A 12,228-nucleotide genomic window follows, 5' to 3' on the forward strand; every position below is an offset into this window, starting at 1 on the left:
CATAAACCCATTTGCACTCAACCTCTCAGAGATCTTCCTTTTGTTCTACCCATCCCTCCCCAACCTGCTACTGAAACCTAACTTCTTTCTCTCCTTTTTGCAGTTCTGATAATATGCCCTGAACTGGAAATGTTAACTGTTTCTCATTTCACAGATGCTGCCAGACACTGTTGAGTGTTTCCAGCATTTCCTGTTTCTGTTACAGGCCTCACCTTTGGCCGCTGCTCTGAAGAGAATTGTCTCAACTCACCCTGTATCACCTTGGGAAATGAGTTCATTTAACCCTAAAGTTGGCAGCTATGAAACTTCCTTTCCAGAGCTTAAAATACTTCCTAAATCATTGATATTCCCAAATCACAGAGAGATTTGAAGATGTTTAGGATTGATTGTTCTTTGTACATTCAGTGGCATATAAAGCTAAGTATTTCATGTTCTTTATTAAGTGTTTCATTACCTTTAAAAGTTTGTATGTAACATCATCCCAATCTGTACCTCAAAATAGCAGTTTACCACTGTACCATATTTTCTTTGAGACCCCTTAGCTATGGAATTTTTTAACTACCAATATCTTGGAAAATAATATTATTTTGTTCTTTTTATTTGATTTTATTATGCACAATTATGAAAGGAGCAGTTTCATAACATTACAACTTTTTAAAAAAGCAAGGTAATTAGATCTAATTAGCCAACTATATTACCATCCTCCTTTTAGCATAATCAGTAGCTTAGAGAGGGGATTTATGTTTTTTGAGTTAGAGGAGAAAGGCTATTTACAAATAACAGTTTTAATATTAAAATTGCCTAATTAGTACAAAATGTGTAATGCTACAAATAACGAGTTAATTTTCCAATTTCAGTTTGGAAGAAATGGCTATTGCAAAAGTTTGTTACTATTTTATTTATTCTGATGTGCTTGTTGAAAAGAAATAAGTGGAAAGAGTTTTGAATACGGGAAAAGATAATTCAGTCTCCAACAATCGTTGTGTTGTAATGGTTAAGTATGGGAATGTTAAAGGTATGGGTGAGGGTTTCAGCAGCAGATGAACTGAAGTAGGAGAGAAACTAAGCAGTCTTCAGCATGACATGAGGTTCCAGAAGTTTGACCTAATTGCAACGAATGAAGGTAGACATGTCCCAAAGTAAGAATGCTGTATTTCTTGAAGGAAAGCCAGATGGTTGCAATCCTGCGGATGTGATGTTGCGTGCCTGTTGTTTTTGCCTGTCCATGGTAGAAGTCATAGATTTGGAAGATTCACTTAGCCCAATAACTGCTATGTCTGTGCTAGATGCCACACATTGCAGGTAGTGATGGCGGAATGGATGTTAAGGGTCATAGATAAGATGTCAGTCATTGGGCTGCTTGCCCTGGATGGTATTGTGTTTCTTAAGAGCTTCAGACCCTGAGAAATGGTGAGTACACTGACACATTCTTAACTTATGCGTACAGATGGTGGAAAGTCTTTGAGATGTAAGGAGTTGAATGATTTGTTGAAGAATATCCACCCTCTTACCTGGTCCTGTGCCATAGTGTGAATGCAGCTGGTTTTTGGTCAATGCTGACCTGCTTCCGGGAGTTGATGGTGTGAGATTAGATAATAGTAATGTCATTAAACATCAAGAATCAATGTTTAGACACTTCTATATTCTTGGCATGGATGTTACTTGCCACTTATCAGTCCATGCCTGAGCACCGTTTGCCTCATGTGTTGGAGATATTGTTTGAGAAGTTTCAAATGGAAATGAACACAATCATCAGTGAATATTCCTGATTCTGACTTGGTGATGTAAGGAGGATCATCATAAAGTAGCTGAAGGAGGTTAAGCTTAAACCAATGTTCTGTCTATGATATGGCTGTAGACAATGCAGAGGTTTCAAAGCAACACACACACAAAACGGTGGAGCAACTCAGCAGACCAGGCAGCATCTATGGAAAAGAGTAAACAGTCAACATTTTGGTCCGAGACCCTTCATCGGGACTGGAAAGGAAGGGGAGAAATCAGAGTAAGACAGAGTGTGGTGGGTTCCTTCTCCCCATTGCTGATCTTGGAAGCTCTTCCTTCTGTCAGCTGTTTAATTGTTAAGTACCTCTGATAACTTGGTGCTGGAGAACTGCACTGTCTTGATCTGATATATTGGTTGGACATGCCAAGTTAGCCCTGTGATTTAGAGGTTAAAGATTAGCTTTAGTTGTCACGCGTATATTGAAACATCAAAACATACAGTGAAATGTGCCATTTTATCAGCGATCCGCACAGTACGAGGATATGCTGAGGGCAGCCCACAAGTGTCACCATGCTTCAGGCACCATAGCATTCCCATAATTGACTAACCCCAATCCTAATCGAATGTCGTGGTAATGTGGGAGGAAATTGGAATACCTAGAAAAAACCCACATGGTCACAGGGAGAATGTACGAACTCCTTAGTGACATTGACAGGAACTGAACCCCTACTGATGATCACTGGCATTGTCAAGCTCGGTGTCTCTTTTCAAGGTGCCTAGTGTTGCTGCAGGCACAACCCTTCTATACTCATTGAACAAGGATTAGTCTTCTAGTTTGATTATGGTAGAGAGAGGGATATGCCGACAAATGAAATGTTAGGTTGTAGTGGAAAGTATTCTACTGCTGCTAAAGGGCCACATGTATCTTAGATGCCCACTTTTGAGCTCTGTTTTTGGATGAGGCAGTCGGTAATGTGCAAAGTAGAATTAAGAAGTTGCCAAGGGTAAATCCTCTGGAGCATAAGGGCTTTCAGTGCAAAGATGAGAAGAAGTGTTGAATCAGGGCAGGTAAAAGTCACACAATTGGCTGGATATTGATCAGAGGGATTGATGGAAGATGCTATGGCCATCTGTCTGAGGAGCAGACCTACCATGTGACTAAGAATGAGAACATGCAGAAGCAGGAAGAAGCAACATACTGAATAAATTACAGAACATCTCGGAAATTGTTAGCCGGTCGAGCAGTATCTGTGGAAACAGAAGCAAGAGTTAATTTTTCAGCTTGGTGCTCTTTCAGCAGAAGGAATTACAAATATAGCATTAAAAATAGTTAAATGGAGGTTAAATAAAGATTAATTTAAGAGACAGATAAATGAACATACAGGGAAGAAAGGGAAAGAAGGAGAGTTACTTGGGAAAGGGATAGGAGGAAGTTCATGTGGAGCACTTAACACTATTTGCTTTTTGGACCCAATGCCTTATTTCTGAATTGTAAGTACCATAATTTGTAATAACATTGTGTAACTTGCATTTAAGCCATGCTGAATATTCATGATGAGTTATAACCATAGTTCAGTTCTTTTACCACAAAATATGGTGGGAATTAATGGAAATTTTTGGACATATTAATGGCTTGTACTCAAAGAGATCTGTTTTTAATATGTTTTAGTCTTTAATTGCATTTATTTTCAATGGCTGTGTTCACTACATATGGTTATAATTGTGATCAAAAACCAGATAATGCTTTCTGACTCACTCGGCTGAGGGGATAAGACTCTGGCTGGAAGTGATTGATTATAAGAGCAAATTGTTATTTGTATAAAAATGCCGGTAAATTTAATCGTAATCTGTGTGTGCTTGTCAGAATTTTATATATCAGTCCTGCTTATTTTACAGATCACATCAGTGCCCGGTACACATCCGCTTCTAGTGTTTGTCAATCCCAAAAGTGGTGGAAGGCAAGGGGAAAGGTAAATGAGAAGAATATTTTATCAAGCTTAAGTTGGTGATGATGATACTTTTTGGTTGTGGTTCATAATGTCTAACAATGCAAGTGAGGTCCTAAATGTAGGAAAATGTTCGGACATGATAAAAATTTCATGGCTAGGTTTCCTCCATCCATTTTGTAGCTGAACACTATAAAGTTGCTGTTAAATTTAATAAATACTTCTATTTTTAACAGCCATAAAGTAATAGGCTTCAATCTAAGAGAAATGAGTGACTTTTCCAACTGCACACTTACAGTATCTTGTTTGATTATTAAAAATCAGTCTGTCCTGCTTAGCGGCAGGAAACAACCTACAAATTATTTCAAAATAAGCTAAATTTTGCAGTAAGGTTATCAGACCTTACCTATATTTAAAGGATAAATTGGACAGCAGGTTCTATCAACCACACATGTATAATTAAACCTTGATAGCAGCAAGAGAGCTTCCTCCACACACTTTGTTGTAACAGTACCTTTCCATGAAACTCATCAGTGAAACATGACAAACATCAAGGAGAAGAGATATTTGCTTGCCAAACGTGATAAAAATATTAGAGCAAATTTAATCTCCTGTCTAATCTATTATCAGACTTACCCTGGTAAAGTCACATTTACTGCCCAGCAAGTTTTCTTATGTGAAAATTTTGCTTCTACAAATAAAGGATCCCATTCCTTCAATTTTTTTTTGTTTTTTTAACCATCTTCTCTTCCCTTTTATTTTACTCATTCATTTACTTTCTGCATATAATATGAAGTAAATGTTTAAACTTAGATTTTATGTGCAGAAAGGATTTTAGGTTTTAAGGGATGTGGGTTAGGGTAGGGTGAATGTAAAAGTGGGTGCTTAATAATCAGCACAGACTGCCTGGGCTGTTTCTGCGCTGTATCTCTCTATGACTGAGATATTTTCATTATTCAAGCAATCCTTGAGCCTCTGCTTTGTATTTGTCAGAACTGTAACTACCATTCCCAAATCCCAAATTTGACAGTTCGCTGTCCATAATTCAGATGCTGGAGTTCTGATGCTACCTTTGCGCATCAGGTGGAAACAGAACAGACAGTGAATTGAAATGATGAATGGGCAGATGTAAACTGTGGTTTTCCAGCAGCCCTTTCTTGAATCAAGCTTAATCTATGATCTTTTGAGGCCATAACTTCACATTTGATTTAGGGCTGGCATCAAAATAATAAGGCAAACACGAGGAAATCTGCAGATGCTGAAAATTCACGCAACACACACAAAAAAATGCTGGTGAACGCAGCAGGTCAGGCAGCATCTATAGGAAGAGGTACCTCTTCGTATAAATGCTGCCTGGCCTGCTGCATTCACCAGCAATTTTTGTGTTAAATAATAAGTATTTTTATTGCATGTTGAGCATAGGGGAAAAAAAAGCATATTTCATGAGCAAAATGAGATAAAGTATACCACAGATTGCATGAAATTCAAGTGGGCATTGGCCTTTTGTTGTACAGGCATCTTACAGTTTACTCAATTGTGACACAACACTGCTAACATCTATTTAATTAATGGACACCTTTGTCCCCTTAAGCAGCAGGTTTACCTTGTTTAATATCCATGTTTTCTTAGTGTCGTACATTGATTTTTAGACAGTGTTGAACTGTTTCAATCACAATAATTGTTAGTTATAAAAACAAATTTTCTGAATGCTATTTTCTGTCAGTTTTACTGTTACCTAGGATGAAATATAAAGATTACACCAAAACGTGCAAAATGCGTTGCCTGAAACCCAAGAATAAATTGATCTGTTCTGTTTTGATAGAGTTCTCCGAAAATTTCAGTATCTTCTCAACCCCAGACAAATTTATAATCTTGACAGGGGTGGTCCTATCTCTGGGTAAGTCTGAAAATAATGTAGATATTAGAATATGTTAATGTTTTATGGAGTGTGTTTTGCCTGTGGAAGAAATTGTTACAGAAGGTACTAAGATCAATAAGTGCCATTCAGAATGAGGTCAACTAATTTCACAGTGACTGACATCAAATTTGAAATTATTCTTGTTTGTAGTTCTAAGTACAGGCCATGCCTGGGTAACAAACTGGTTCTGGTGTTTCAGATGTCCGTAAGTCAATTTTGTCCTTAATTAGGAAGCTACACAAAAAAAATCACTCAACATGGTAATCATGCATCTGGAATGTTGCAATAACTGGCGACAAGAAGGCGTAAGAAAGAATATTTAGTGAGTGTGGGGAGAGAGAATAAACAAGTTCTGCTATTTGCAGAAACAAATTTATGTACATAGGTCAGGTTTTTGAACTCAGTACTGCTACCGGTGCTCATCCGGATACACAGGTGTCTGAGTCAGGCCGCATTGATCCGGGCATGGCCTGTACTAATTTATTAGGACTTTAGAAAATCAGCGTAACAGAATGCAGAAGCATAAAGTGATGTATTTTTTGTGCTTTTATGGTTTGCTTTAATCTTAAACTTTGAGGACAGTGTACAGTTATTGTTAAATTAGTGATTCTCAGGAAGTACTTCTGCTTTGCATCATGATAGTTTACATAAATTGAATTGAAACAGAGCTTGCTTTGCCCTGAAACTCCTGGCTACCTGCCCCCAGACCATACTGGAGCCATCACTTTGGTGTGGCCCCAACACAGCATTAAGGCTTTCTCATTTTGCACAGTCCTATCTGTTTTCTCAGCCAGATATAGCAGGCTGTCTGACTATTAGAGCTGTCATTGGTATTGAATGTATTTCATTGCCTTTAGCATCCCCAAACTTGTAGTAATACTTGTATAGAAAGAACAGCCAAAATGTAAAATATTTTATTAATAAAATGCTAAACAGCACATGTGTTTCGAAACAATTAATCTAATCTACACTTAATCTAATTAAATTTAACGAATAAGCCCCACTTCCTCTTCCTTCCTGGCAGCTGATTTCTACCATTCATTTCAATGGAGCATTTCACTGTGTGAGGTTTTACTGGCAAAGGCAGGCAGACAGGCTTCCCAACCTGATATCTAGGAAGTTTGTGCAAGTTCACACTGGCCTGTTCAACTCAGTGAGCAGCAGTGCAGAAACAGTTGACAGCACAGGTAAAAGGCCAAAACATGTCTCCACCAGATTAAAGCCATGAAACCAGTGAAACTGAGACTACCACAAGGAAACCCCTGATCTGAGGATCTAACCTAATACATTGTCATTATTCAGATCATTCGTATTTAGCCTCTGTATAACAATATATTGTTCGACAGCAACGTAAAAAATTATACCAAAGTTGCTCTAAAAGTACAATCTGCTTTGATGGAAATCGCCATTTTAACGGTGTATGTCAAATGATCTACGTTGTTAATATAACGTTGCTACAAAGCCTTGTAGCAACAGACTTAATTTGATCGTGACTTATGAAACTGTTTTTATTGGAAGATGTATAAAAAACTACCACATAAATAACACCGCAGCTGAATTTGTTTTATGTGTAATGTTCTGATGGTCTTATTCTGGCAATATTAATATGATCTCAAAAAGTATATTTCAAACAAAAGTGGATGTGGGTGCTTTGAAATGAACCTTTTATTCTTGTGTTATGGCTTACCAAGGATTTGGAAGGTTTGGGTATGAGTGCCAAAAAGATATTGTTTTCTCTTGTACAGTTACATTATTATTAATGTAGAGCACAACTTTAACAGATCACCATTGATTAAATGGAAAGTTGAGAGTTTGACAACAGTGTGAATTCACTGCTGGACGGTTAGGTGGTTCTTCTTGGTGTTTAAAGTAATCCAAGTGAATTAATTCCATAAGCTCTCAATTAGGTTCAGAGACAGCAGCGTGGAGTATGTGGGAGTTTGCAGAAAGGAGTGCAATTAGAAATAACCACATTTGTCATACATGTCTGCAATTCACGGAACTTTATATTAGCCTGATGGAGAGGGACAGTTACCTGAGCATCCTGATTCAGAAAGCACTAATTTCTCTATTGGTTAAGTTTTGGTTAGAGGTCAGGGACAAGAGGGTGCTACTATATCATGTAGTTTGGGAAGCACAGCTATAGTGGAAAAGAGCCTCAGCATTTGCTATCTTCCAGCACATTTGCAGCGCTAGTTATTTATGTGAATAAGAATAAAGTGACAAGTTGACCAGGGTACCCTGGTACAGGTAATCATTTGGGTCTGGTGAGTAAAAGGGAATATTGTTGTATTGTTGTGTCAGGAGAATGATAATTGCTATGTGCATCCATGACTTGTGGTACCAAAGTGCGCACTGGCAGCTCAGTATCACATTTAAGAACATTTCCTTACTACTATAAAGGGATCGGGAGGATCTAATTGCTCTATTTGAAAATAAGGTCTTGAATATTTATAAAATTAACTGAGCAATGATAAAGTTTGAGGTAAAGAGCAAGAAATGCTCTCTAACTCGATAAAGTTCAAGTTATGAAGTTAGAGAGCGAGTAATAGCCCAGGGTTTGGATGATTTAAGCACTGGGCCAGTTTGAAGTGATCAGGGTGTAGGGGTTGGAGGTGAGGGACAGTCCAATTCGGCTCGCTGTTCCACAGGATTTGCTCGTCTCTGTGTTGGACTGAGACAGCAGCCTGCAACTAGTGGACTTCAGGATCAGTTGTAGTGATGCATGGTTTTGTGAACTTCAGTTCTGAATGCTGTTTGCTTGCTTTTATTGTTTGCATGATTTATGTTTTTTTTTCCTTCTCTGAACACTGCGTGTTTGACAGTCTTCTTGTGTTATTAATGGGTTCTGTTGGGCTTCCTTGTTTTGTGACTGCCTGTAAGGAGATGAATTCCAAGGTTCTATAAAGTATACATACTTCGATAATAAATGTATTTTGAACTTTGGGCTGAAGTAGATTAGGAAACTCATTTGAAGATCCTAGCAGCATCAAGGATATAAATAAATAATTCATGTTTCTCATTTATGTTTGTTCCCCTGAGAAATAAATATGCTTTGAAAAGTAATAAGTTAAGCTAACAAGAGGGGAGGTCTGTGGTCCATCCAAAAATACTAAGCTTGTGATGATTTGAGAACAATTTAAAAATCAGCAAACGATGAAAGGGAAATGGTTACAGGAAGAAAATGGAAAATAAGAATGATGAAGAAATGACTGGAATGTAAAAGTCCAACATCAGTAGTAGAGCAGCTGTTATGATCATGCTAGCAGTATGATAAGAGGACTCCTGGAGCATCGCATTATGATTAGGCTGGGTCAACCCAGTTTTATTAAATACAAATCCCCTTGATAAATCTGTTATTTGATGTGTAACAAACAGGGTGGAAAAGGAGAACCTGTGCAAATAATGTATTTGGAGTTTCAGAAGATATCACGCAACAAGTAATGGCATAATTAAACTCATCAGTTTGGGATAATTTTATTAATTGCATGGCAATGAGTACATTATTTCAGTGTTTCTACAGGATGTAACTTTGAATTCTAAAAGGATCAACTGCTTGTGGATGTATCAAGTGCTCAGAGATAGTGTACTTAAGCTATTTATTGCCTGATATGTTTACATGTATATGCAGTGAAACTCATTACCATGTTTTGAGCAATTTCATTAACTATTTTTGAACAAGTTCTATTTCACTTCTGATGGGAAGTACAGCTCAGTGACAGCAGCTTCCCTTCTGGGTTTGAACGGGATTAAATTCTCATTCCAGGAACCCAGCTTGATAGCAGAAAAGTTGAGGTTCTGTTTTTCCATTGGCCTGAGGTTGCCTTCTCAGATCAAGCTTAAAGATTTCATGGCATTCTGACAATGAGGAGTGAGAACCATTTTCCTGGTCAATATCTACTGTTCAGTTGACATTCATTGAATAAATTATATAGTCATTAACATTACTGTTTGCAAGATAATATGTGTTATTTTGCAACAGTGAGTTCAGTATTTCATTTAGTGTAAAGCGCCATCAATGTTATGAAAGGCATTTTTAAAAATGCAAGTTCAGTCTTCAAGTTGAAGCTGTATTATACTGATAAATTAACCCTTTATTTAAATTGAGGTCCACAAGGACAAGAAAATCAGAAAAAAAGGAAAAAAACTGCAGATGCTTGGAATTTTAAACTAAATGCAGAAAATGCTGTAAATGATAAAGGATCTCAGACCTCAATGTCAACTATTTATCTGCCTCTATATATGCTGCCTGACTTCCTCCACCTTTTGTGTGTGTTGTTCAAGATTTCCAGCATCTGCAGAACCTCTCATGCTTATGAAATGTTCAGCAGGTCAGGCAGCATCTGTAGGAATATAATCAGTTAATGTTTTAGTCGAAGACCTTTTGTCAATGCCTGCAATTCTTCTCATGTGCCTTTGTCCTTAAACGTTAACTCTGTTTCTCTTTTAAAACTTAGTTCTCGCAGCAAATTCCTAATATATGTAAATGTATATGGCAAATAAAGCTGATCTTTAAAATTGTTCCTTCTTACAGATGAGTCTGTATACACATATATAGGTTTATATATAACCATATAACAATTACAGCACGGAAACAGGCCATCTCGGCTCTTCTAGTCCGTGCCAAACGCTTACTGTCACCAAGTCCCACCGACCTGCACTCAGCCCATAACCTTCCGTTCCTGTCCATATATCTATCCATCCCACCGACCTGCACTCAGCCCATAACCTTCCGTTCCTGTCCATATATCTATCCAATTTAACTTTAAATGACAACATCGAACCTGCCTCAACCACTTCGGCTGGAAGCTCGTTCCACACAGCTACCACTCTCTGAGTAAAGAAGTTCCCCCTCATGTTACCCCTAAACTTTTGCCCTTTAACTCTCAACTCATGTCCTCTTGTTTGAATCTCCCCTACTCTCAATGGAAAAAGCCTATCCACATCAACTCTATCTATCCCCCTCATAATTTTAAATACCTCTATCAAGTCCCCCCTCAACCTTCTACACTCCAAAGAATAAAGACCCAACTTGTTCAACCTTCCTCTGTACCTTAGGTGATGAAACCCAGGTAACATTCTAGTAAATCTTCTCTGTACTCTCTCTACTTTGTTGACATCTTTCCTATAATTCGGTGACCAGAACTGTACATAATACTCCAAATTTGGCCTTACCAATGCTTTGTACAATTTCAACATTACATCCCAACTCCTATACTCAATGCTCTGATTTACAGAGGCCAGCATACCAAAAGCTTTCTTCACCACCCTATCCACATGAGATTCCACCTTCAGGGAACTATGCACCATTATTCCTAGATCCCTCTGTTCTACTCCATTCTTCAATGCCCTACCATTTACCATGTATGTCCTATTTTGATTAGTCCTACCAAAATGTAGCACCTCACATTTATCAGCATTAAACTCCATCTGCCATCTTTTAGCCCACTCTTCTAACTGGCCTAAATCTCTCTGAAACTTTGAAAACCTACTTCATTATCCACAACTCCACCTATCTTAGTATCATCTGCATACTTATCCAATTTACCACCCCATCAACCAGATCATTAATGTATATGACAAACAACATTGGACCCAGTACAGATCTCTGGGGCGCACCACTAGTCACCGGCCTCCAATCTGACAAACAGTTTTCCACCACTACTCTCTGGCATCTCCCATCCAGCCACTGCTGAATCAGTGTTACTACTTCAATATTAATACCTAATGATTGAACCTTCCTAACTAACCTTCCATGTGGAACCTTGTCAAAGGCCTTACTGAAGTCCATATAGACAACATCCACAGATTTACCCTTGTCAACTTTCCTTGTAACCTCTTCAAAAAATTCAATAAGATTTGTCAAACATGACCTTCCACGCACAAATCCATATTGACTGTTCCTAATCAGACCTTGTCTATCCAGATAATTATATATACCATCTCTAAGAATAATCGCCATCAATCTACCCACCACTGACATCAAACTCACAGGCCAATAATTGCTAGGTTTACTCTTAGAACCCTTTTTAAACAATGGAACAACATGAGCAATACGCCAATCCTCCGGCACCATCCCCGTTTCTAATGACATTTGAAATATTTCTGTCAGAGCCTCTGCTATTTCCATACTAACTTCCCTCAAGGTCCTAGGGAATATGCTGTCAGGACCCGGAGACTTATCCACTTTTAGATTCCTTAAAAGCACCAGTACTTCCTCTTCTTCAATCATCATAGTTTCCATAACTTCCCTACCTGTTTCCCTTACCTTACACAATTCAATATCCTTCTCCTTAGTGAATACTGAAGAAAAGAAATTGTTCAGAATCTCCCCCATCTCTTTTGGCTGCACACATAGCTGTCCACTCTGATTCTCTAAGGAACAAATTTTATCCCTCACTATCCTTTTGCTATTAATATAACTGTAGAAACCCTTTGGATTTATTTTCACCTTACTTGCTAAAGCTGCCTCGTATCTTCTTTTAGCTTTTCTAATTTCTTTCTTAAGATTATTTTTACATGCTTTGTATTCCTCGAGCACCTCATTTACTCCATGCTGCCTATATTTACTGTAGATATCTCTCTTTTTCCGAACCAAGTTTCCAATATCCCTTGAAAACCATGGCTCTCTCAAACTTTTA

At 38.0% G+C, this 12,228-nt stretch overlaps 1 protein-coding gene across 10 annotated transcripts in view; it reads left to right on the forward strand.

The window, feature by feature from the left end:
- The window catches only part of LOC140199449 (diacylglycerol kinase beta-like), a 566,317-nt gene that overhangs the window by 313,762 nt on the left and 240,327 nt on the right, over positions 1-12,228 (forward strand). For all 10 annotated transcript variants that reach the window (XM_072261555.1, XM_072261557.1, XM_072261558.1 and 7 more), the window contains 2 exons: positions 3,620-3,693; positions 5,492-5,566. In XM_072261555.1, the coding sequence (XP_072117656.1) occupies positions 3,620-3,693; positions 5,492-5,566 (149 nt within the window). The remainder of the gene's footprint in view (positions 1-3,619; positions 3,694-5,491; positions 5,567-12,228) is intronic.

The sequence above is a fragment of the Mobula birostris genome, chromosome 6, assembly GCF_030028105.1.
Source record: "Mobula birostris isolate sMobBir1 chromosome 6, sMobBir1.hap1, whole genome shotgun sequence".
Classification (NCBI taxonomy): domain Eukaryota; kingdom Metazoa; phylum Chordata; class Chondrichthyes; order Myliobatiformes; family Myliobatidae; genus Mobula; species Mobula birostris.